General features: G+C 41.2%; 1 protein-coding gene across 1 annotated transcript in view; it reads left to right on the forward strand.

The window, feature by feature from the left end:
* ARHGAP15 (Rho GTPase activating protein 15) overlaps positions 1-25,397 on the forward strand; it is a 696,217-nt gene that overhangs the window by 547,109 nt on the left and 123,711 nt on the right. The window contains exon 13 of the mRNA XM_069732881.1: positions 9,382-9,516. Within this exon, the coding sequence (XP_069588982.1) occupies positions 9,382-9,516 (135 nt within the window). The remainder of the gene's footprint in view (positions 1-9,381; positions 9,517-25,397) is intronic.

Genomic DNA, 25,397 nt, shown 5'->3' on the forward strand with positions numbered 1-25,397 from the left:
TTAATATTTAGGGGTTGTTCAGAAAAAAAAAAGTTTTTTATTTCTGCAAATATATATATATATATATATATATATATATATATATATATATATATATATACTTAGCAATATAGTTCAGTTCCTTTTATTCAGTCTCTTTTCTTGCTTCTTGTTAATTCTCCAAAAAAATAAAACATTAACCCTTTTACGACCTATGAGGTATAGGCATATCATAGGTCGCCTCCCCGTCTTTAAAGTGGGCTCCGGCTCTGAGCCCACATCTTTTCAGGCACGTGACAGCTCATCTGATGGAATGAGTTGAGTCGCCATTCACCCTCGGCTGTTAACATGTTAAATGCCACTGTGAATATCTAATAGCGGCATTTAGCATGGACACCAGAATCCCATCACAAACTCCGCCCATCGGCGCCTCTTTCATATGATCGAGGGGCGCCGATGGGTTGGCACTTCCTGGTAGGGACTCAGAAAAGGAAGTACAGTGACAAGGTAAAGTTCAAGTGCAGTAGGTTTCTAGGGTCAGCATGTACCTATCATTTAAGGCAGTGGGAGACCATACTAGAATCCCATGCGGACATTCCGGCAAAATCAGGAGCTCAAGAGAGACCCAACATAGGGGCTAAAGGGCACATTGCGTCCTCTGGTTCACAGGGGAAGAGTGACACAGAACCATGTTAAAGGAAGGTGATGGACCACGGGTGAGCTGGGCAGTAAATCCCTGGATCCCGTGGGCTTTGGGATGGTACAGGAGGAATGAATGTTAGGGCTGAAGATGTGTTGTACTAAGGAAATAAGGAACAAGAAGTGCTGTGCCCTATCCCACATGCTACAGTCTGATGAACTTGGTGTCCCTGGAGTTGTGTGCGGCCGGCGACTCCTAAAGATGGAGTCCTGGAGACAGCGGATGCCTGGGGCATACAAGTGAGTGTGATGCACCCCACACCTGACAGCACACTGGGACATGGCCAGAGCGTTATGGAGCAGCAGCCCGGCCATGGCTACCGCCTGTGGTCACTTGACATTTGCATCATTCTCTAAGTTTCATTTAGATATTCCACCAATTGCTGCAACCAAGTCCATGCTATCCATATAGTTCCCTGAAGCACCTACATGGGCCTTCAGAGGAGTTAATTAAGATGGGTCCAGATCAGACAGTGCTTGACACACCTAAACTCCTAAATATCCGCAAGAGAAATTTAATTTTCTCTCTAAGAAATCATGAGAGATACCAGAGAAACATTTTTTTTCCTTTATTGAAACCATGCCTCTGCACCAGTGACATAAAGCCATTCATCTGGTGAATGGGATATGAAGTTTGCTACATTATGTTCTGACCTTTAGGCCCATGGGCCTGATGATCACAATGTGACCGCCATTTCTTGTAAGAAAGAAAGTAAATATCCACTTCTCAAGATCAGGTTTTCCCTATTTACCAATTAAAACAAATATTTTTTTTCGAAATTCTAAAATTTTAAAAACTTTTTTTCCATTTATATGGGTCATTTACTGGATAAAAAAGGAAAGGAAATAACAGGATTATATCTAATCTTTCTTTCTCCCCGCCATGTGTTTACCTTATCCTCCTGTCTCAGACAAAATCAGGAGGAAGTTCTTCATGTACGATTTGATCCAACAGAGTGATAAGTGTTTTCCCATGTGATAAAGAAAAAAAAAACCCTTTCAAACAAAATTACTTGCACATTTTTGCAAATTCAGCTGCATCACAAACATCACTTTGGTCTTTTTGAGTAATGACGGTCACACAAAGACTAATGAGAACCTTTCATGGTGGATCGGAAAAGACAACATGGTCAGACACTAGCAAATCCCTACATGTGATGACTTGTGCCAATGTGTTAATATGTTGTGATAATTTAAGTTATCATTTGTTTTGTGTTTTAATCTTCTGTTCAAGCATTTTGCATACAGTATATCTATGGAAGTTGTCCAAAATTCATGCCAATATCCACCACAGTCCCAACAGTTCCCATATGTTAATCGTTATATAACTATATAAGTGCATTTGAAGAGTTAATAAACCACAAATGAGACCCCTATTGACTCTGGAAATCCTTCTAAAGTGGGGAACTGTCAGCCGCTACCAAATGTAGGATCACGCCGGATTTTAGGATAGAGTTTGAAGCAGCAAGTAAAGCATTAGCTACAAGTAATGGGATATGGATAGCTCAGGGTGTTCCCTACATTGATTGATGGAATCATAGTGTGAGTGGATTATCACAAAGGAAAAAAGAAAACTATGAAAAAAAGTTTTGAATTACTACAAACAGTTTAAAAAATAATAGGGTGTCCAAGTCACAGAGGCTGGCCATGAGGCTATTGTTGAGCCCCATCACATAGGCTGCCCAATTTCCGCCTTTCTCCATAACCAGAGAAAAACTGAAGACACACAACTTCCACTTTAGTCCTAAAAAGCGAAAGAAGAAAAGAGCACAAATCGGTAAGGGGGCCGGTTGCACCAATATGTTGGGCTCCGGTGACATAAAACCATACCAAGAGACCATAAATTCCAGGACCGTCTGTATACATTTGAAGCTTTTTACCTGTATTTATTATAGCTGATATTTTTGGAGCTGCATAGGATATTGTGATAGTGATTAGTTTTGCGTAAGAGAGGTACGGTCCTGATGGTGTTGGGATTTTGGGCACTAACCAGGTCTGTAGAACTAGGGGTGCCATAGTCTATCCCTGTCCAATGGATAACTCCTGAACGTGGAGATGCCGGGTTCACGTACCTTGCTATGCTCCTATATCAAGAAGTTACTGTCACGATGGCATTGGGACTTTGGACGATAACCAGATCCCTAGAACTCGGGGTTCCCTAGTCTATCCCTGCTCCCCGGATAAGTCCTGAAGGTGGAGATTCCGGGTTCACATACCTTGGTATGTGTTGTGAATTCCGCTCTTGGGTTCCCTCCGGTGGTTGTAAGTGGCACTTTTGTGAGTTCTGCTCTTGGGCTCCCTCCGGTGGTTTTAAGTGGTATGGCTGCTCCTTGGATTTAGCAGTCTGCAGCTGCTTCCACTGATTGTCTTTCTGCTCGGCTATTTTTGCCTGGCTCTTCCCTTCAGCCAATGCCACTTGTCAATGGTTCCTGGTTGGATTCACATCTCTTTTGGGTTTCCCTGTTTTCCTGACCAGTTCAGCAAAGTTAAGTCCTTGCTTGCTATTTTCTGTCCACAGGTTGTGGACTTATCCGTTCTGTGCTTTCTATGTTTTGTCCAGCTTGTCAGTATGAATTAATTCAGTGAAGCTGGAAGCTCTGGGAAGCAGATTTACCCTCCACACCTTTAGTCAGGTGTGGAGATTTTTGTAAACTCTGTGGAATTTTTGCAGTGTTTTATACTGACCGCACAGTATTCCATCCTGTCCTATCTATCTAGCTAGACTGGCCTCCTGTGCTACATCCTGGTTTCATTCTGTGTATGTCTTTTCCCTCTCCACTCACAGTCATTACTTGTGGGGGGCTATCTATCCTTTGGGTATTTTCTCTGAGGCAAGATAGTTTTCCTGTTTCTATCTTTAGGGGTAGTTAGTTCTCAGGCTGTGACGAGTGCCTAGGGAGTGTCAGGAGCATCCCACGGCTACTTCTAGTGTTGTGTTGAGCTTAGGGACTGCGGTCAGTACAGGTACCACTTCCTTCAGAGCTCGTCCCATGTTGCTCCTAAACCACCAAAAAATTGAAAAATTTGCTACTCTGTAGGATAAAACTAATTATAGCCCATGAGATTGTCCAATATAAGGAAACTAGTTCTCTGTATGACACATAATAACTGACGGCCCCAAAGCTTCGAGTTACAGCTTGGTTCACAGGATTCCAGACTCTATGATTTAGCTGTTTTTTTTACATAAAGATGTGTATCTGACTGCAGTCATCACATGAGTGACAGATCGTATTCATCCCCAACCCAATAAACCCATTGATCAAGTCGCACATCGTTGTGCGCTTTCCCCCATTACGACATAGCTACTTTTGCATTTTCTAAATGTGTTTCAAGCAATAAATTGTACAACATTTTTTAGAACATGTGTTCAGCTATTTCTGTAGGAACGAAGCTCTTAACAAAACATAAGCCCTCTGCATGAGATCCTAGCTGCAAAGTGCTTAAAAGATAAAGTAAGAATTGGTGTCATGGGAAGAACGCCAGCTGTAGAGTACACAGGTCCATTATGAAAAGTATGGTAGTGGGAGAGGAGAAAATGATTTAATCAGGAGTAAAACCAATTTTATTATAAGGGCACGCAGGGGGTGTGGCGCCACGGCGAGAGGGACATTTCCAAATATCTGACACATTTTAACAATGCAAAGCCCTCGTTCTTTAAAGTGACAGTAAAGCCAACGGGTTCTTTGTCTATTCTTGTCATTGTTTCTTGGTGACTGGTACGTTCTTGTACGCTTGTGTCTTGTGTTCGGAGAGTGTTAAAAAGAACGAGGGGGAGCAGAAGGGAGCTGGTAATTGATCATGTCTAAACAATCAACTTGATTGCATGTAAAGGGAGGTCACTTGATGACCACCGCTCGTGCTGACACGCACATGAAGTTTATGGAGATGCTACTATGGGAAGCTTGGCCCCCTCCGTCGACATCTAAGTCAAAGTCTTTATTGACGTCAGTTGCGGAATTTGACACACAATGCAGCTGATGATCAATGAGAAGAAGTGGCTTTAAAGCAGTTTTGATGGGATATTCTCCAATTCAAACCCCAACAAAAGAAAATTGGATTTGATTTTGCCCTCACAGGCTTAGGTATTTGTCCTAGCAAGTTTTGTTACATTCAGTTATTACTTTTTTTTATGACTGCCCAGTCGTGACCATTGTTCTATCAGCCAGATGTTTAAGTTCTTGCATGCTGAATAAAAAAAAGTGGTGTGTGCAGCGGGACAGGAACTTTGTATTCTGGGTTATACTTTCTATATGTCTCTGACAGCAGGTTTTGTGAAGAGAGGACAAAAATTTGTCTTAAAAGGGCAGATCGGGCAACCTAATGAACAAGACCGCCAGATTTCTTCATACTGACTCTCTAGGCCTATGAATGCAGGTGAAGGCGCGATTCTTTCGGTACGGCTAGTTTTTGAATTGAATACATTTTGTCACAAGCACACTTCAATTTTGATGGAAAATGAGTTACATTTTGGAAAAACTTTGGCCTATACTTTTGCATCTGGTTGTAGTCCTATTTATCATGCACTTAAGATGCTCAGTTGGCAAGGGGTATTGTCTTGGATAAAAATTTGGTGTGGCTTAGAGCAAAGGGGTGTGGATTAAATTGTAACTTTAAGCACCAAATTTTAGAAGCAATAAAGTGGTGGGAAATTTTGTAGCATGAGCTACAATAATAACTTTAACACCATTTACTGCTAACTAATCTAAGTTTGCACTTAATAAATTTGGAGCAGGATTAGTAACATAGTAACATAGTTAGCAATCCTGAAAAAAGACATTTGTCCATCCAGTTCAGCCTATATTCCATCAGAATAAATCCCCAGATCTACGTCCTTCTAAAGAACCTAATAACTGTAAGATACAATATTGTTACTCTCCATGAAGACATCCAGGCCTCTCTTGAACCCCTCGACTGAGTTTGCTATCACCACCTCCTCAGGCAAGGAATTCCAGATTCTCACTGCCCTAACAGTAAAGAATCCTCATCTATGCTGGTGGAAAAACCTTCTCTCCTCCAGACGCAGAGAATGCCCCCTTGTGACCATCACATTAATTGGTATAACAGATCCTCAGAGAGATATTTGTATTGTGTTTTCCTCTTATATACTTACACATGGTTATTAGATCGCCTCTCAGTCTTCTTTTTTCTAGACTAAATAATCCTAATTTTGCTAATCTCTCTGGGTATTATAGCTCCCCCCATCCCCTTTATTAATTTTGTTGCCCTCCTTTGTACTCGCTCTAGTTCTATTATATCTTTCCTGAGCACCGGTGCCCAAAACGGTACACAGTACTCCATGTGCGGTCTAACTAGGGATTTGTACAGAGGCAGTATAATGCTCTCATCATGTGTATCCAGACCTCTTTTAATACACATGTTGAGAGCATTATACAACCTCTGTACAAATCCCTGGTTAGACCTGGTTAGTAACTTTGTCCTTTTGGAGGTGGTATAAATAAACGTCCTCTACAGTCTAGTCTCCAGGATTAACGGTCTCTGGTTTCTCAAAAGAATATTTATAAGCCCTTGTTTTAATTCTGGGCAATCATTCAGACTCTTTAATATGTTAAGAAAAGACTCCATAACTGCAAATTGATCTAAACATGCAATATTTGTAGCATCCTAAAGGGGTTGTTAAAAAGTATGTTAAATTAGGAGTATGGCACATTAAATTTCTTGCAAGAATTATTATAAAATGATAAACCGATCTGCACGGGTATTTGTGTACATTTTCTGCAACCAATCACTGGCCTCAACAGTGATGATGGGATGTGCGTCATGTGACCACTGAGGCCAGTGATTGGCTTCAGCAGCCATGGTACATTGGATATGTCATCACTGCATGACCAGAAATGACCGTCCAGGACCAACTGAGCATATGCACTAAATCTGACCGGTAAGTAATAATTGGTTTGTGATTTTACATCATTTCCTGCAGATAGTTCATTATATTACACTTTGGGACAATCCCTCTAAGAACTAGGAGCAGCGGAACATCTTCTTTGAGTTTATATGTTCTCTTAATTTGGGAGTTTGCAATAGAGAATGCAGAGCTAGCAGTCACGCCTGGGTCCCATAGTTTTAGATGTAGTTTACATATAATTTTTTGTAATTTGTAAATGGATTTTAACTTTGCAAATAAAAGGGAATTCTTTACATTGGTATTTTGTAAACCTTGAAGACTCGTGAATTTACTAAAAAGTGCTAATCTGTCTTTAGTTTATCCTATCACAGTCTTCTGTTCGGGATAGAATCTTAGAATGGTAGAGTTGGAAGGGACCTCCAGGGTCATCGTGACCCACCCCCTGCTCAATGCAGGAGTCACTAAACCATCTCAGACACATGTCTGTCCAGCCTCTGTTTGAAGACTTCCATTGAAGGAGAACTCACCACCTCTCGTAGCCGCCTGTTCCACTCACTGTAAAAAAGTTTTTTCTAATATTTCATCTGTATCTTCTCCCTTTCAGTTTCATCCCATTGCTTCTTGTGTTTCCATGTGCAAATGAGAATAAGGATGATCCCTCTACAATGTGACAGCCCTTCAGATATTTGTAGACAGCTATTAAGTCTCCTCTTATTATTATTTATTATTGTTATTGCACCATTTATTGCATTGCGCTTTACATAAAAGCGAACAGTAATCTTACAGAATAAAAGTAACGACTGGTAGAGTAGGAGAGAGGACCCTGCCCGCGAGGGCTCACAATCTACAAGGGATGGGTGAGTATACAGTGGTTTGGTGAATTGATAATTACTACAGGTTGCAGGTTTGTCGGAAGAGGTGGGTCTTCAGGTTCATTTTTTAGGTTTCCACAGTAGGTGAGAGTCTGATATGTTGGGGTAGAGAGTTCCAGAGTAGGGGGGAAGCACGGGAGAAGTCTTGTCTTGTATGCGATTGTCTTGTCGCAAAAAGAAGGCTAAGAGGAGACTTAATAGCGGTCTACAAATATGATCGAACCTGGTGAAATTTAATTCGCCAGACTTGCTCATGTTTGGTCAGGAAATTCAATTCACAGTGAATGCATTCAACGTGAATCAAATTGCTATTCAAAACTGATTATTATGTTATGAAGTCTCGCTAAAACACAATAAATGGAAGAGCAAGGAAATTCAGCTCTTTACTATTGCTGCACACAGACCATGTGATCCATGCACCTGCTGGTGAGTTAGCTGGATTTTGTGACAATAAATGGAATGATTTAAAAATAAAAAAAATTATACTCGACTTGCCCATCACTTGTCCAGGCACTGGAGCAATGTGCCCGATACTTCATTGGTTCACTAGCTCCCTCCAGCTTCATTTTTCTCTTCTGTCTTGAGTTTTCTGCACTCTTTGGAACTTCTGGTGCTCACTAGGTGTCACATGACATTAATGTGTTGGCCTCTTTTGACGGGAGCCATCGGAGGTGGGAAGCTTCAGCACCAGAGCAGGAGTAGGGTGAGGTACGCATAATGATTTTTTTTTAAAAAAAACTCCTTTCCAGCTCTAAAAACAATCAAGCAAACTTGAAGCCAGCAAAAAAAAATTAGGTCCAATCTATTTTTTAATTTTTCAAATGAAAATTTAAAGCAAATTGGATCGATTGTCTCATCTCCAGTTTTCTGTTCTACCTGAACTTTTTTTTTCTCTAAGCTTTGTATTCCAGCGTTACCGGCACTTCCACCTAACCTAATTAAATATACGGTTAGTATTAATTTCCCAACGTAACAATTACAAAAAGTTGTCACTGAGTAGCGAGGTGCGTGCGCCATCGTATAATTACTGCACGTTTGATGTTTTAGCAAATACAACCTGATAACGCCGAGCAATGGAGGATAATTATTTCATTCTTCCTAATTAAATATTGTATTTAAGTTCTCTCTTTTCTAATTTCGCAAAAAGATTCTCGGTTCAGGTTAGCATCAAACAAAACGTTCTCCTGTGTGTAACCGGCGACGGCTGGAAGAAGACTCGTTTTTTTTTGTGTGTGTCTGGCACGTTATCGTTCCTGACAGATTTGCACAGCCTAGGTAGACCAACAAGGGTCCGCCTAGCATTGTTGCTCCCGCCGTCTACCTTGCTGAGTTGAAAACGGAAACATTATTGAAATCATTAAAAAGAGGATTTGCACCCCCTCCTCCTCCTCCGCCTTCCCCTCTTGTGCACTTTCCTAGTTGATGTTGCTGTCAGCCACAAACAAATGTGACAATGCCTTTACCTATAATTCCCCAGCACATTGCACGGCCAGCATATGTAACGTAATAGCTTATTTTCTATTGCCGCACTTAGCATATGTCTCATGTTGGCTCCGTTAGGCCTTAGGTCGGTCCCTTGAGTTGCTCAGCTTTGGCAACGGAGCCCCTCGACCTCCTGAATAAAAAGCAAATGGCTTTGAATCATGTCGAGCTGTAATTCTAATTTCTATGCCGATGCATTATGGGAATAAATGTATCTGACATGTTATGTCAATGCCATGTCTCTTTGTATCTCCTGTAATTTTTTTTTTTCGTTAGCTGCATTCCTACAGATGGTATTTCATTGAATACGTTCCTTTTCTAGCGTTGGAAAAAAAAAAGAAAAAAAACAAGCACCGCACCAAACCTCTAGGTGCAGAAGGCTGTTAACGGTTGCTGATGATAGTAGGGAAACATTAACATAATAATTAGTGTCTTGTAATTGTTTCATTAAAACCAGTTGTTCCATTTCTCCTCGTGTTTTCCCAGAAGAGAAGCTGAATTTGGACGACAGCCAGTGGGAGGACATACACGTTGTCACTGGAGCACTCAAGATGTTTTTCCGAGAGCTGCCGGATCCTCTGTTCCCACATAGCTTCTTTGAGCAGTTTGTGGAAGCAATAAGTAAGTGCAATTTTTTTTTTTTAATTTTTTTTGAAAGTGCGAAAAAAAAATAAAGAATTCTTCTGCTACTTTTTATTTTATTATTACTTTCAAGGGATTATTTTTCCAATTGTAATAGTGGTCTTTTTATTTTTATTTTTTTTTTTTACAAATGGAAAAAACGAGCGGAATGTGACATCACATGATTTCACGCTAATAATTACTTTCCTCGGTTCCTTTTTAGAACCATTCTATTCAGGATTACGGATTTAAAGCAGTCGACGAATTTTAGTTTTTGCCTGCTTCGGTGAGATACAGGAAGTAAAATTTACCGGAGACGACAAGAATAGGGCGCAGTTGCAAGTTATTTACTGTTCAATACGGCTTTAGGGTATTACAGATATTTGGTTAATTTTTTTTACTTTATTTTTATTTTAATTTTCACCTTTTTAAGTTAAAATTTAATATTTTAGCTAATTTTGTAGTTTCTCTTCTGTCTGCTACTTTTTAAATGAATGGAAACCCAAAGAGGAGGAGTGTTCCTCTTACCTTATTGTTTTTAGAGTTGAGCGAATTTCTTAAAATTTGTTTTGGGTTCGATTTAGTTGGAATCAAAAGTGCCTCCAAAACACATTTGTTATGCTCTGAAGTGTTTCCAGACACAAGAACAAAATTAGTGGAGGGAAGAGAACGGGTTAGAAAATGATACTCACCTGTCTTCTAACTGCAGCTTCCGGACCGATTCTCCGGTCTTCACTTTGGATCTTCCTCTGGCCCCCAATCTTTGGTCTTCTCTTTGGGTCTTCCGGTGCTTACTAAGCTTCACGTGGTCTCGTAGGATGTGATGAATGGCAAACACATAAGTGCGTAAGGATTATTCAGCATCTGAACACCTAAAGAGAAGACCGGAGGCTGGAAGAAGTTGTGAGGATCGGAGTACCGAATGGCAGGTAGGGGAAGGATAGATGAGGGTTGTCAGGTCCACATACTTCACAGACAGTTATTTAATGGAATGGTGATATTTAAAGGGGTTGTCCAGGACTTTAACATTGATGGCCTATACTTAGGATAGGTCACAGATGTCTGATCGATGAGGTTGCAACACCCGGCACCTCTGCTGATCAAGAGTTTCCAGTGTTCTGTTGGCAGAATAATGGCCGTGGCGGGTTACTGAACGTCCGTCCCCTATTATATTGAATCGGGAGTGAATGTGCAGAGCCTGACCATGGCCACTATACAGTGGATTTAGCTGTGCTGAGCAGTTCCAGCAGCCATTGGCATTAGGAACAGCTGATCATGCGCAGGTGCCGGATGTTGTACCCCCTATCCTAGCCTGAGGAAAGGCCATCAATGTTAAAGTTCCGGACAACTTCATTAATTCTAAAGTTCCCCTGTAGCTACCAAAATCAGCTGTTTGTCAAGCAGTTTACCGAATAAAGATGCTTTATTTCATAAGACAACAGATTTATTGTACAAAAATATATTCACCTTTAACATGTTGTTACTGATTCCAATTTTTTCACAATATAAATTCATCACCTTATCATGGCGTGCTAGCAAAACCCTTGACCGGCTGCAACCCATATCAAAACCACTCGAAGACAACATATAGACCCATATAGCATAAACAGATGCAACGCACAACGCAAATGTGAACGCATGCACAACACAGCATTTTGCGACGCATGCGTTCATTTTTTCATGGTTTTTGGCGCAGAAAAAACTGCATCATGCAGCGTCCTCTGCGCCCTGACAGTTGCGCCATAGTGATGCATGTGTCACAAAACGCAAGAGCAACGCATGTCCATGCGTCCCCCATGTTAAATATATAGGGGAGCATGACGCATGCGTCGCCGCGGCTGCCCCCGACGCAACGCTAATGTGAACGTAGCCTAAAAGGTTAAATGTGGACAAAGATGGGCAATAGTTCAGCAGTACAAGGTACAGTTCTCAACCTATTTTTTGCATATGCTCCTAGAAGGAGTGGGGGAAGGAAACTGACAACTACTCATAGAAAATTTGTAACTCATAAATCAATTGTAACTTTTAAGTCACCTCAGTTGTACCTCTAACAAAATAAGCAAAGGAGGTACATTTTAATGGGTAGTGAATTGCAATCAGTAAAGATAGAGGCTGGTGTGTCAGGAGCAGACAATGAGGAAAGAGGCATAAGTGGCTTTCCTTATTGCTAATCGTCCCCGCGGGTTGTCATCAGAAAGCTCTAGAAATAACAAGAGTCATTTCGCTAAAGCTTAATGACTATATAATGAAAAGTTAGGCACCTGTCACATATACCATTTTTAAGTGCTGTAAAGCTGGACTTCAGGACAGGAACATGATGTGCACCAGATTGGCATAAAGAGGTTGTCCACTACTTTAACATTGATGGCCAGTCCTTAGGATAGGTCATTAGTGTCTGGTCAGTTGCGGTGTGACATCTGGCACCTCCACCGATCAGCTGTTATCAGTGTCAGCGATGGACAGAACTGCTCATTTACTGAGTTGCACGGCACAGCTCAGACTATGAAATAGTGGCAGTGGACGGGTAATGCATATCCGCCCACTATTGATTTGAAGAGGTGGCGGATGTGCAGCAACTGTGAATGGCCACTATGCAGGAGACAAACCTGCGCCGTGCAGCTCCGCAACTGGTCCACTCTGTCCGACACTGAGAACATGCCAGGTGTCAGACCCGCACTAAACAGACTTTGATGACTTATTCTCAGAATAGGTCTTCTTCAATGTTTAAGTAGTGGACAACCTATCTAAGTCTAATTTGATGACATAGACTGACACATTACATCGATTCCTCACCTAACTTAGTAGGACAAATCTAGAACAGTTTTTCACCCTTCAACAAGAGTGTTTTCATTCATTGATGGTAATCGGAGATCTTGAAAATAAAAAGTTATGATTACTAATATGGGTGAAGTGGTGTTTCTCCATGAAGTGACCAGCTGAGTATGGAGTTTTACAGTCAAAGCTCCATAGGAGAAAAGTAGGCAAACTGGCTTTCTCCTTGAAGAAGAGAAACTAAAGCCAGACTCTGATCGACACTGATGAGGGGCAATACCTCAAAATAGGCTGTCCGTAGATGAGTTTTTGGATTTGAAATTATTCCTGACCACATTGCAACTCTTTTTAAAGGGGTTGTCCAGTTATTTCCTCTCTACTGGATGGATGAGAACTTGCTGATCTTGGGAGACTAACCGCTGGGACCTGCACCGATCATCAGAACAGTGAATTTTTAACTCAAATGGAGTTTTTATCCCTTCATAATAAAATGGAGTGGCAAGTCGCCCGACCCCTGCTTCATTCATTGCTTATGGGGCTGCCATAAAAAGCCTAATGCAGAGCTTGGCAGCCTCATAGGGAATAAATGGATCAGTGGTCATCCATTCTAATGGGGAGAAAAGTGCCCTGTTCTGCCGATCAGTGCAGGTTTCAGTGGTCGGACCTCTACGATCAACTAGTTATCGCCTTTACTGCAAATAGCGGATTACTTGTTTTCGACAGACAACCCCTTTAAAGTATAAGACAGTTACAAATACCCAACCTAAACTTTTTGGAGCTCTTATTACCAAGTATAGTAAATTGCCAATTGAAGATGAAAAGGCGTCAAAACTGAATATGTTGGCAAGTTAGGCAGTGTAGTAATATTTCTATAAAAAGTCACCACTGATTACTTATTACGGCCACTGTATTATTATAAGGAGATACAATTTCAATAGAAATTATTGTAAAACGTCCCCACTGATGTGTCTCATGTTGTTTTATCGTGTATGAAACACTTTTTTGGAAACCTCACGAAAGTTGGATTAAGGTCATTGCGCTCCATTTCAGCACTTTACCTTTCTTTCAACATATTTTCCAAACATCCCACATCTGACATACATTTCTAAATGTTTTATTTTCCTGCTTTGGCAGAAAACGCTCCAATACTTATTTATGAAAAAAAATATTTGTGGTTTTTTTGTCTTGTTCGGCAATTGAAGTGTCAAAGTTATAGGTTACATACTGCGTAAAAGTTAGGTCCGTGGAGACGACGGAGAACATGACTTGAGATGTGAGATACCGATGGGACCAGTGCCCGGATCACGTGATTTCATGTGATCCTTGCCTCTAGAGATAAGTGTCCATTTTATATTGGCCATTTTATTGTGCACCATTGTTTGTGCTTTCATACAAATACTTGTTGTTCGCCCTGAAATATTATTCTTTATGCTTTTAATGTGCGTGGCTTTGCCAGATGACAAATGCCTATGTAACCTATACCTCTCGGCCTGAGCACTGCCAGCACAGTTGGGGTTTGGCTACGTCAGCTAGGAGCTCACTTTTTCAGATTTTGGCTTCCGATGTGTCCTAAATGGATGAGGTAAATCAATAGTCAGAATACAATAATGACTTTAATAACGGCAATTTCAGCTCTGAGTAACTAAGATCGCACCCGCTGTTTTCTCCGATAGGTTTCACGCCTTGTAATTTCAATAAGTTCCACATTTATTGTTTGATGTCTTCTGGATAGGCTGAAGGTTATGGTACTGTGGAATAGGATGCCTTCTTTTTTTTCAGCAGTTTTATGAGGTTAAAATATACACAGGATCATGGAATATTACCATTGGTTTCATCTAGCTATGTGGTATATTTTCTATTTTCATTCATTTTAGTGTTTTCCTTTCTTTGTTTTACAATGTGTCATTTGCAGGACACACGTATAACATATTGTGTGGCTAAATAGGGCTCGGAGATGAAAGATGATCAAATATCTCATTGATATTGATCAGGGGGTTGTGCATTGAGCAGGGGTTGGACACGACCACCCTGGAGGTCCCCTCCGACTGTAATATTCTAGGATTCTATGATCTCTCGCCACCTATCTGCCTCTCTCACTTTATGGCTGGGGTCACACTTAACATATGAAAAATCAGTCTGAGTCTCCCTGCCGAGAGTCACACAAGTGTTCTCCGTATGGCCATTCACGTGTAATGTGTTTGCAATGCGATGATGTGATTTCCTCGCATCTATGTGTCCGTATGACATCCGTATGGCTTTACACTTCTCACTGCTTTTCCCAAATGAATTTAATGGCTCAATGGGGTGAAATGAGGATAATGCGTGCGTGTTACGTAACCACTCAGCACTCAGAATATGTTGTGCAGTTATATGCATGTATAATAGGTTCCATGTGAGATGCATCAGCCCACAGGCTGCCCCCCTGGGCAGAGGGGACACAATATTCCCCTTCTGTCCGCCCCCCACATTTGTAATTCCCACAGTAAATATCGGCAGGCTCCGGCCACCTGCGGCTATTGTAATGTATGTCTGGCCTGCTGCTTTTCTATTGGCCTGCCCTCTGTATCTGTGTGATATATTCTGTGTCCTGTGAATAAAGTGTTGTCAGACTGGAAATACGTGGAGAAGCAGTGATCTTTTATATGCTCCCAGGTAACCAAGGAATTCCAGCCAGCGTCCTTCATTCAGACTCCAGCCAAAGCAGAGTGGACCTCCTGAAACACGGGGTGGTACTGAAAGAGGTACCCCAGCTTGGTAGACCCTGTCACAGTGCGTATTTCTCGCAATCTACACTGATGGTCCATGTGGTGTCCGATTTTTTTTCTCGCACCCATACACTTGCATTGGCGAGACTCAGGCGATATACGTGTAAAATCGCAGCATGCTGCTATTTCACTCGCACGCTGAATACACCTGAGGAAAAAGAACGATGATGTGAGCTGCCCCATAGATTATCACTGGTCCGAGTGCTATGCAATATTTTCTCGCATAACACTCGTCCTTCTTCTACTCTAGTGTGACTCCGGGCCTATCTCTCACTTTCTCACTTTCTATTGATCTTTTTCTATCTCTTTAACTCTCTCTTTTTATCTATCTCTCTTGCATTTTATCTTTCTCTCTTGCATTTTATCTTTCTCTCTATTTCTTTCTCTTTTCGCTATCTATCTCTCTCCTTCTCTCTCTCGCACAGTCTATATATCTTTCTCCATATTTATCTTTATCTCCCTCTCAATTACTTTATGTATCTCTTTATCTCTATATCTGCCTCTTTTTCTATCTCTTTATCTCTCTGTTTATCTCTCTATTTTATCTTTCTGTTTATCTTTCTATTTCTGTATCTTTTTCGCTATTTTTATACTTATCCCTCTCTATTCATTTCTTTACCTTTCTCTGTTCACCTCTCGCAATCTTTTTCTTTATCCATCTACCTCTTTAGCTCTCTCTTGCTATCTCTTTATCTCTATCGTTCTCTCTCTATCTCGCTATCTCTCTTCCTGACTATCTTTATATCTCTTTCTTTTTCTTTATCTCTCAGATTTGAAGCACCACTGTGCTGTACATGATTCAGGTCTAAGGCCACGTTCACACGTTCAGTATTTGGTCAGTATATTACATCAGTATTTGTAAGCCAAACCAGGAGTCAGTAAAAAATACAGAAGTGATGACGTGTTTATATTATACTTTTCCTCTGATTGTTCCACTCCTGATTTTGGTTTACAAATACTGACGTAAAATACTGACCAAATACTGATCGCATGAACGTGTTCCTTGCTTCATTTTCAAAAACTAGATAAGTTCTTTGCTGAATTTACTAGCGCTGACATTTCAATAAATGGGGGAAATGGCATTTTTCAGAAGATGGCTCGGTAAATCAGCCAAAATTTGTGCCCCTCCGATGACTCGAGCTAACGGTTTTACACACACAGAGGCAAGTTTTTAATCTATAACTATAGCAAACCCACAAAACATATAGTTTAGCTAAAAATATCATTGTAATTTTCAAGTCATTGCCTGCCGGCACATGGGGTTAGGTTAATAGGAGATTTTCTGATGTCAGGCTTCCTTTACGTGTTAACGCCACCCAGGTTGTTCTGTAGCTTCTACGCTTTCTGTCCCTGCTGAAGAGAGAAAAGTAAACTTTACATTGGTTTGAATTGTTTGCAACAGTTTTTTTTCTAAAAGGGAAATCTCAACCATAATCTTACACATATATAGATACATTACCAGTCGCAAGTTTGAGCACAACTCTTCAGGCAATTAATTTACTTTTACTTATCGAAATGTGCACATTATAGAGTCAGACTGAAGGCCGCAAAACTGCAAAGGAACACATATTTGAAAGGGAATAGAGAAAGCTTTTGAAACAAACCATAACATGTGTTAAACCTTAGAGTCCTCACATATACCCCCCAGATACTCTGATGACCAGTTTACACCTCTATGGCATTATTTCAAGATTCATCAGGTCTTCATTGGGAATGGCTTTCAATGAGATGTCATGAATTCAAAAAGTGTTTGCAACCATCAGCTGTGTCTTGCATGGAAAGAGTAGGTACCCAGGTAAATACATCGCTGAACCGTATTCCACAACTGTTCTTAGCCAGAAAATGGCAACAACCAGTCAACTAAGTGAGGAGAAATGAGAGTCCATCATTACTTAAAGACAGGAAACTCAATCAATAAAAAAAAATGCTAGAACCTTGAAGGTATCTTCAAATGCAATGTTGAAAACCATCAATCACTATGGTGAAACTAGCTCTCTTGAGGTCAGTGTCAGGAAAGGAAAACCAAATTATTGATCTGCTGAAGAGGATAAGTTCATCGAAAAAATGAAAATTGGCAGCACATCAGAAAACAGCCCTAATAAATGATGCACAGACTTCAAATGGCAGAAACATTTCAACATCCATTTTCAAAAGGACACTGAGAGAATCAGGACTTCATAGTCAAATTGCTGCGAAAAGAAAACTTTTGAAGAAAACAAAAAAGAAAAAGAGGCTTGTTTGGACCAATCCAAACAAGGAAAGGATATTAGATCAATGGAAATCTTTACTGTGGTCTGAAATGAAAGATTTTTGGTACCAACCACCAAGTTGAGCGAATGGTTTCTACATATATGGTGTCCGACTTGAAGAATGGAGGGGGAGGTAGGATGGCGTCCGGGTCCTTTGCTGGTGGTGGGGTTGGTGATTTATTCCAAAGTTAAGGCACATTTACCAAGCATGGTAACTACAGTATTCTCCAATGACCATAATCCAATATGGTTTGAACTTAGTGGAACCAACATTTCTCTTGCAACAGGACAATGACCAAAAACACCTTAAGGTCATACATGGGCTATGTGACCAAGAAGAAGGGATGGAGGCTACATCAGATGACCTGCTCTACATAATCACCTGATCTCAATCCAACTGAGATGATTTGGGATGAATTGGGTGCAGAGTGAATGCAAAACAGCCAACAAGTTCTCAACACCTCGGGAACTCATTCAAGACTGTTGGAAAGTAATTTCAGTTGACAACCTAATGAAACTGCTTGAGAGAATGCCAAGGGGCTATAAAGCAGTCATTGGAACACTAAGGTTTAATACATATTATGGTTTTCTTCATTCACATTTACGATATATGTATTACTTCATGATTTTGCTGCCTTCAGTCTGAATTTATAATGTGCATATTCCAATAAGAAGGAGGAAAACCGTTGCATGAACAGGGGGTCCAAACATTTGACTGGTACTGTACATTCTGAACAAAATATACAATAAGTACTCAACAGTATGGAGATCATCTCTTACCCCAATTTTCACACTCCATCACAGCAACACCTACACAAGTTAGCATTATTAGATGCTATCAAGACTGATTTGACAAAAGCAAATAGTGACCTCAAATTGAAAAAATGGCAAAGATACCAGCACCATATACCAAAAGTCCGCCTCAATTTCCTGTTACTTATGGATGTATTATTCCACCAGACAGTAGGAACCTGGGGTGCAACACCACAATAGAGTGAATCCAAAAATGTGCAAACATGGAAAAGAAAGGTGGCACTTACCATCCCTTGAAAGATCCTTTTATCAGCAAAAACTAAAACACGGATGCAAGAAAATTATGAACACATATTGGACGATGGCCGTTTTGCTCATTCCTGCTCTTCAACGTGTCGTAGAAATGAAAAGTCTGTCTTTCATTATGTCTTCATAACTCTCGTACATCAATGTTTTTATTTTTGCTGAATAAACAATTTTTCAAGGGATGGTGAGTGCAACCATTCTTTTCATGTTTCCGCATTTTAGGCCTCTTTCATATGTCCAGATAATTCCAGTACCGGAGAAATCGGTACCGGAATTATCCGTGTCCGTGGGCTTACGTAGCACATCAGTGTGGCACACGTGCGGCAGCCGTGTGCCGCCCATGTGCCGACTGAGGACCACACGGACCGTGCAGGTGACAGCGCTACAGTTAAGCGCTGTCCCCTGCGTGCCGTGCTGAAGCCGGTATTCATCCCTTCTTCCCAGCAGCGTTCGCTGGAGAGAAGGAATGAAAAATCTTTTTTTTTCCCTTAAAAATAAAGTTTGTGCGTCCCCTCCCGCCTCCCATCCCCTGTGTGCCCCTTTTCCCCCGCTTGCCAGGAAATACTCACCAACACCCAGCTCCTGCGATGTATGCTCTCAGCGCCGGCAGCCTGTCTTGTGTGAGCGGTCACATAGTCTTGCTCATTACAGTGATGAATATGCGCATATTCCTCACTGTAATGAGCAGGACCACGTGACCGCTCACACAGCACAGGCTGCCGGCGCTGAGAGGAGACATCGCTGGAGCTGGGGGGACAGCGCTTACTGTAGCACTGTCTCTCCTTCGGGCGGTACGTGCACACGGAGGAGAGTGCACACTGTTCTCCGTGTGCACGTGTGCGGGACGCTTTGCGTACCGTGTTGCCGGAGAAAAACTGACATGTCTCCGTGTTTTCAACACGGACACACGGTCCGTGAAAACACGGAGACATGTGCATAGACCCATTCATTTGAATGTGTCTATGTGTGTCAGTGTCTCCGGTACGTGAGAAAACTGTCACTACACGTACCGGAGACACTGACGTGTGAAAGAGGCCTTAGAGTGACATCAAATTGACAATTTTTTTTCAAAAATTTCCTAGAGTATAACGACGAGCGAACAGCCTAAATCAGAGTTTTGTTTTTTTTAAATGTTCCAATATTGCTAATATTATGGGGAATACAAGCAGATTCTAGAACAGACATGTCTGCAGGGCAAATGGGTGCTCTTTAAAGTGACAGCAGCTTTAATTTTATGCACCAGGCACATCTTCCCACAGCCATTATTACCTGGGATCGAGCAGAATGGATGCACATACACATATGGATGCTCAATGCAGAGAAATAGGCAGATTTCTACCTAATTAATTGCCATATGGGCCTTTTTATTTCCATTTTGTAAATGTCTTCATCCCCTGACATGTGCATAGTGTCATTATTCATATGAAAATGAAGAGATAATCCCATATTTGATGAACTTATAAAGACAGATTATCGCATATAAATGGAAACCCTTGTTATTTTTAGCACATTCTAAATTATTTTGAAAAAAAAAAAAATATATATATATATATATATATATATATATAGATATCTATATCTATATATATATATATATATATATATATATATATATATATATATTTGCTTTGAAATAACTGAGCCCATGATACAAAAAAAGCATTTGAATAAAGTATCGATAAATATTTTTTGAGAAACTTTATAATATTCACTGATATACCAAGCAGGCTGGTAACACTGAATTTTTCAGCATAATCGCAGACGGATTTTCACTAATTAACTAAAAATGATGACAGAAATTTCCCCCAGCTTGTTACTTAAATAAAGATCACTCACAGAACTACATATTTATAGAAAATATGTAGAATAATGCAAAAAAAAAGAACTAAAATTAAAAAATAGCAAAAAAGCTAAACCTGCAATTTCTCGTGTGATTTCATTTTTTTTTTCCCCATCCTAAATTTTCTTGCAGATGCTTGGCCTGTCTCCTAACTCATGCTAATTATATTCATAATTAAATGTTAAACAAGATTTGACGGAAGCCAACTGGCTTGCACAGGTGTCTTTGTGTATGAATGGCTTACTGCATATACAATAAATCTTTGTACCCCAATGGACCCTTACAAAGGAGTCACTGAAGGTGAAAGCCCGGGTTTGAGAGACAAATACATTGTACAGAACTTAAGGAGAAAGAAATGGATGAATAAAGAGGAAGCTGGGATGATTGGATGAACTGTGTGATTGTAGCAGTTTGCAACGTTGTAGCCACTGTGCTGTAGATACAATGTGACATTCTGCTGTTCTAAAGGTCATGTGATCAAACTGGGAGTCCGGTAATGGAAATCCATCGCTTTCGGCTAAAGTAGAGCTGTTTTCTTATGAGTGCTCAAAACAAGCTCAAAACCTTTATAGGGGTCTCAGTCCTAATTAAAAATTGCCCTTTTAGGGCCTGATTCATCAAGACTGGCATGGTTCATGGGGGGTGCGCTGGAGTCTGACACTCCTGATTCAGCCATTTGACTCCAGGAGCGTTAGTCTAGTGGTGTACACTTCTGTGTGTGGCTCACCACAAATCCTGCCACAAATGCCGCCACTCATCATGAATTTGATGGGCAACAGTCCCACCCCAGCTCCACCCATTTTGTCCAAACTGGTAGAAACCGGCGTGAAAACACCAAAAGTCACAAAAATTTGGCACAACTTTGAGTTGTGCCTAAATTTTGCATCTTTTCAAAAATTTTACGTCAGATTTCTGGAGTGAAAGCTTTGACGAATTGAGCCTCTAGTGTTTTAATCAATGAGCTGATCAATGCATTCTTTATGTGGCCAAGCAGTTTCGTCGACCTCTTTCTTGATTGACAGCACTGGCTTTACAGGCGCGAGCAGTGTCTCCATTGAAATCTTGTGCATGCGCTAATAGGTTGCGAGCCGGTGCATGAACAGAATGGCATGGAAGTAGCAGACATGAAAGCTTTTTCTTAGCATGCGCCTACGCTCTAGCCTGGCTGACATGACTTCTGCACAGTCCTCAAACTATCAATGCATTTGGAAGATCTCCTCTAAACCTGATGCTATCAATCAAGGAGGAAGGGGGCAGAGATACAGACATGGACAAAATTGTTGGTACCCTTCTGTTCAAGTAAGAAAAACCCATACTGGTCACTGAAAATAACTTGAAGCTGATAAGTCATTTTCAAATAAAATTAACTGAATATCAACTAATGGAAATTAGACTTTGCATTTTTGCTTTTTTAGTTTTGGTTCAACATAAAAATGTACAAAACAAACTAACGAAAATGGCATCTCGGCCTCACCAAAGGTGCATGAAGCCCATCATTAGCAGATGATGCAACAAGGAATTAAAACCCCAAAAGCATGATTTATAATAATGCTTCCATCTAGGAAATGTACCTATTGCCACAATTAGTAGTACCTGTAAATGTATTAAAAAATCCAGAAGATTTGGAACAGGGGAGGATGATTCTGCAATGACTCTGTAAAGTGGCTCTGTTCATGGTCGCTCTAAATATTGCTTCTATGGACAGGTTTTGCGCCAGTCACTCCATCTATCAGACAAAACTTAAGACAAAAACTAAATGAACATATATCCTGCTCTAAGTAAAAGCAACAGTACGTATAAATGACATAGGACACTAAGTGAAAATTCTTTATTAAAAAAAAAGGAATAAAAGCCATGCCACCAGCGTCAAGGTGTACCCAAATCGAGATGGTCCTAACCTTTAGTATTAAAACTTTACTATGTGTCAAAGTGATATCAATGTGAATAACGGCCGAGCAGAACCAGGTCCTGAATATGGATATCCAGCCATGGGAAGCTTTATAAATGTAGGGTCCAGCTCAAAGAAAGGGAGGCTGCACCCTTGCCTGCACTGAGTGCAGAAACCAGAAGTTCAAGTAAATGTGTGGCCATCCATTCTTTGAGCTGGAGATTACATTTATATAGATTCCAATTTGCTGGGTATCCATATTTCTGATGCAATCCTGGTCAGCCCTTATTCACATTAACATCACTTTGACACATAGAAAGGTTTTAATGCTAGAAATTAGCAGCAACCCGATTTGGGTACATCTTGACACTTAAGGGAGAGCTTTGTGAAGATCTGAGGTGGTTGGTTGTAATAATCACCTAGTTAGGTAAACGATGCAACTATTTTTTAGTCCACAAGATCCCATCCTGGGGCCAATAGTTCACTGCCCCTGTACCAGGCGATACTCACGGTCTCCCAACTTTTGGTTGGCCCACAGCTTTTTTATCTCCCTCCAGTATAGTCTGTAGTCACAGTCCATGCTTCATACCACAACCATAGCACGTCTCCCGCTCCAGCTGGCAATAATAATCCTTAAGATAGTTCCACACATCTAGGCAATAGATATCATGACCTCCCATATCCATAGGCCATCCACACAGGGTCACTGCACCACCAACTCACTAAACATGTGGTTTATCGTCCTCCCTCCCTACGGTCAGCCCCGTGAATGAAAGAAGTGTTCACACCCCCCCAAAGGTATCTGCTTTGGTGGAGGTATTTTCCTCAGACCAAGCCCCATCACCCAAGACTGCATGTGAGACCCCCTGTGGCGACGGCTCCACTGGGTTCACTATCACCATCCACACAATGGGACTAGTGACTGGGAGAACAATGGCTTGATGCCCCTGAGACACTGAGGAGAGTAATAAAAAGATGATTGCCTTACCAGATTACCAATCTTGGGTCTGGCCTTAAGGTACCGTTACACTAAACGATTTACCAACAATCACGACCAGCGGTACGACCAGGCCGTGATCGTTGGTAAGTCGTTGTGTGGTCGCTGGAGAGCTGTCACACAGACAGCTCTCTCCAGCGACCAACGATGCCGAAGTCCCCGGGTAACCAGGGTAAACATCAGGTTACTAAGCGCAGGACCGCGCTTAGTAACCCGATGTTTACCCTGGTTAGCATTGTAAATGTAAAAAAAAAAAAAACACTACATACTTACATTCCGGTGTCTGGTCAGGTCCCTCGTCGTCAGCTTCCCGCACTGACTGTGAGCGCCGGCCGTAAAGCAGAGCACAGCGGTGACGTCACACACGCCGATTCAGCGATGACAGCGGGTGATCCAGCGACCAAACAAAAGGTCCTGATCATTCGCAGCGACCAACGATCTCACAGCAGGGGCCTGATAGTTGGTCGCTGTCACACATAACGATTTTGTTAACGATATCGTTGCTACGTCATAAAAAGCAACGATATCGTTAAAGAAATCGTTATGTGTGACGGTACCATTATGTATGCCAAAGATCAGCCTGCAAGTCTTCCTCGGCTTACTGTCATTGAATGGAAACATTGATTCCTGAGGCTGAACTGACAGGCAAGGAAATCTCTAATGAAACACAGCAAGCAAATCTCCAGTAAAACACAACAATAAGATTAATATAACTGGTGCTCCATGCTGGAAAAAGTCTGCATCCCTTAGATCCGTGGACTCGGCTCTATGTGCATTGGTTCAATAGTCATTAGAACAAGGCCAGCTTTTTTTTTACTTATTTATGTACATACAACAGGGTATATGTTAATTTTGTTTCTGTCTTAGGTTTTGTCTGTCAGTGTGTACATGCTCCTATTTTTTTCGGTTAAACTTTATCCCTCATGTCTCAGGGGGACCCTGGCCTTCACCTTTAATCCAAGTACAGAGACATGGACCTAAACAAAAGCCCTGCTTTGAGTCCACATAGTACTGTTGGCCAGTGAAGCACTCTGGCAGGAATGATCAGATAATTGGTTCACATCTAGAGAGAGAATCTGGATGAGGGACAAAATTGTCACGCAAAAGAAGAGTCCCAAAATTAAAAAAAATGAGCAGTGGTCTGAAACTGGAATATTCACTGGAAGAAGAGAAGCTGAGAACAGGGGAGTGGACCAGGTAAGGCAGAACTTACAACTGGCAGTGGGAAACAGTGATTCAGGAATAATATAGTGAACTGCTCCACCCAGGGCTGACAGCAGAGAATAAATATTAAAATAAGGCCAGAATTAACCCCAAATCTCCCTGCCTAAATAGCATCACATGTGCCAAAGAATTAAACAAAGCTATCATATTATTGCTCTAGAATTCTGTAACAAACCCACAGTAGACAACCAAAAGTAAGGCAGAAATGATTGACTGACCGCAACTGGTGAAAAAACAAAATGCTAAGTTTTTTATAAAGTTTTATAAGTCTTAAATTACTGGTTGTATCACTATGGCATTTACGCTATATGAAAGGAAGGTGAATATCATTCCATTGCTTGGGTAGAGCCCCCGGCTCATGTGCAGCAGTCTCCAACTGTGTCAAATATTTTTTACATTAACACCATCCTTGGACACTGTTGAAGCTGGGAGCGGGGAGCTGAATGTTATACACTTGGGGGGCAATGGGGTCAGATATTATACACTGGGAGTCGGGGGCTGAATGTTATACACATAGGACGATGCGGTCAGATATTATACACTGGAGGTGGGGGGTTGAATGTTATACACTGGGGGCAATGGGGTTAGATATTATACATTGGGGCGGTGGGCTGAATGTTATACACTGGGGGCAATGGGGTCAGATATTATACACTGGGAGTGGGGGGGTTGAATGATATACACATAGGACGATGGGGTCAGATATTATACACTGGAGGTGCGGGCTGAATGTTATATACCCATTAAAATGAAGTTAGATATTATACATTGGCGCTGACTGTTATACACCCAGGACAATGGGGTTAGATATTATACACTAGGGGTAAGGGGCTGAATGTTATACATTGGGGGCAATGAGGTCAGATTTTATACACTGGGGCAATGGGGCCAGATGTTATACACCAGGGGGCAATAGGGTCATATGTTATACACTGTGTGCAATGGGGCTGGACGTTGTACACTGGGTGCAATGGGGTCGGATGTTATACAATGGGGGCATGGGGCCCGATGTTATACACCAGGGGTGAGCAGTCTGAGGTTATACACTGTGTGCTTAATTATTAGGCAAGTTGTAATTTAGAGGATT

The sequence above is a fragment of the Ranitomeya imitator genome, chromosome 7, assembly GCF_032444005.1.
Source record: "Ranitomeya imitator isolate aRanImi1 chromosome 7, aRanImi1.pri, whole genome shotgun sequence".
Classification (NCBI taxonomy): Eukaryota; Metazoa; Chordata; class Amphibia; order Anura; family Dendrobatidae; genus Ranitomeya; species Ranitomeya imitator.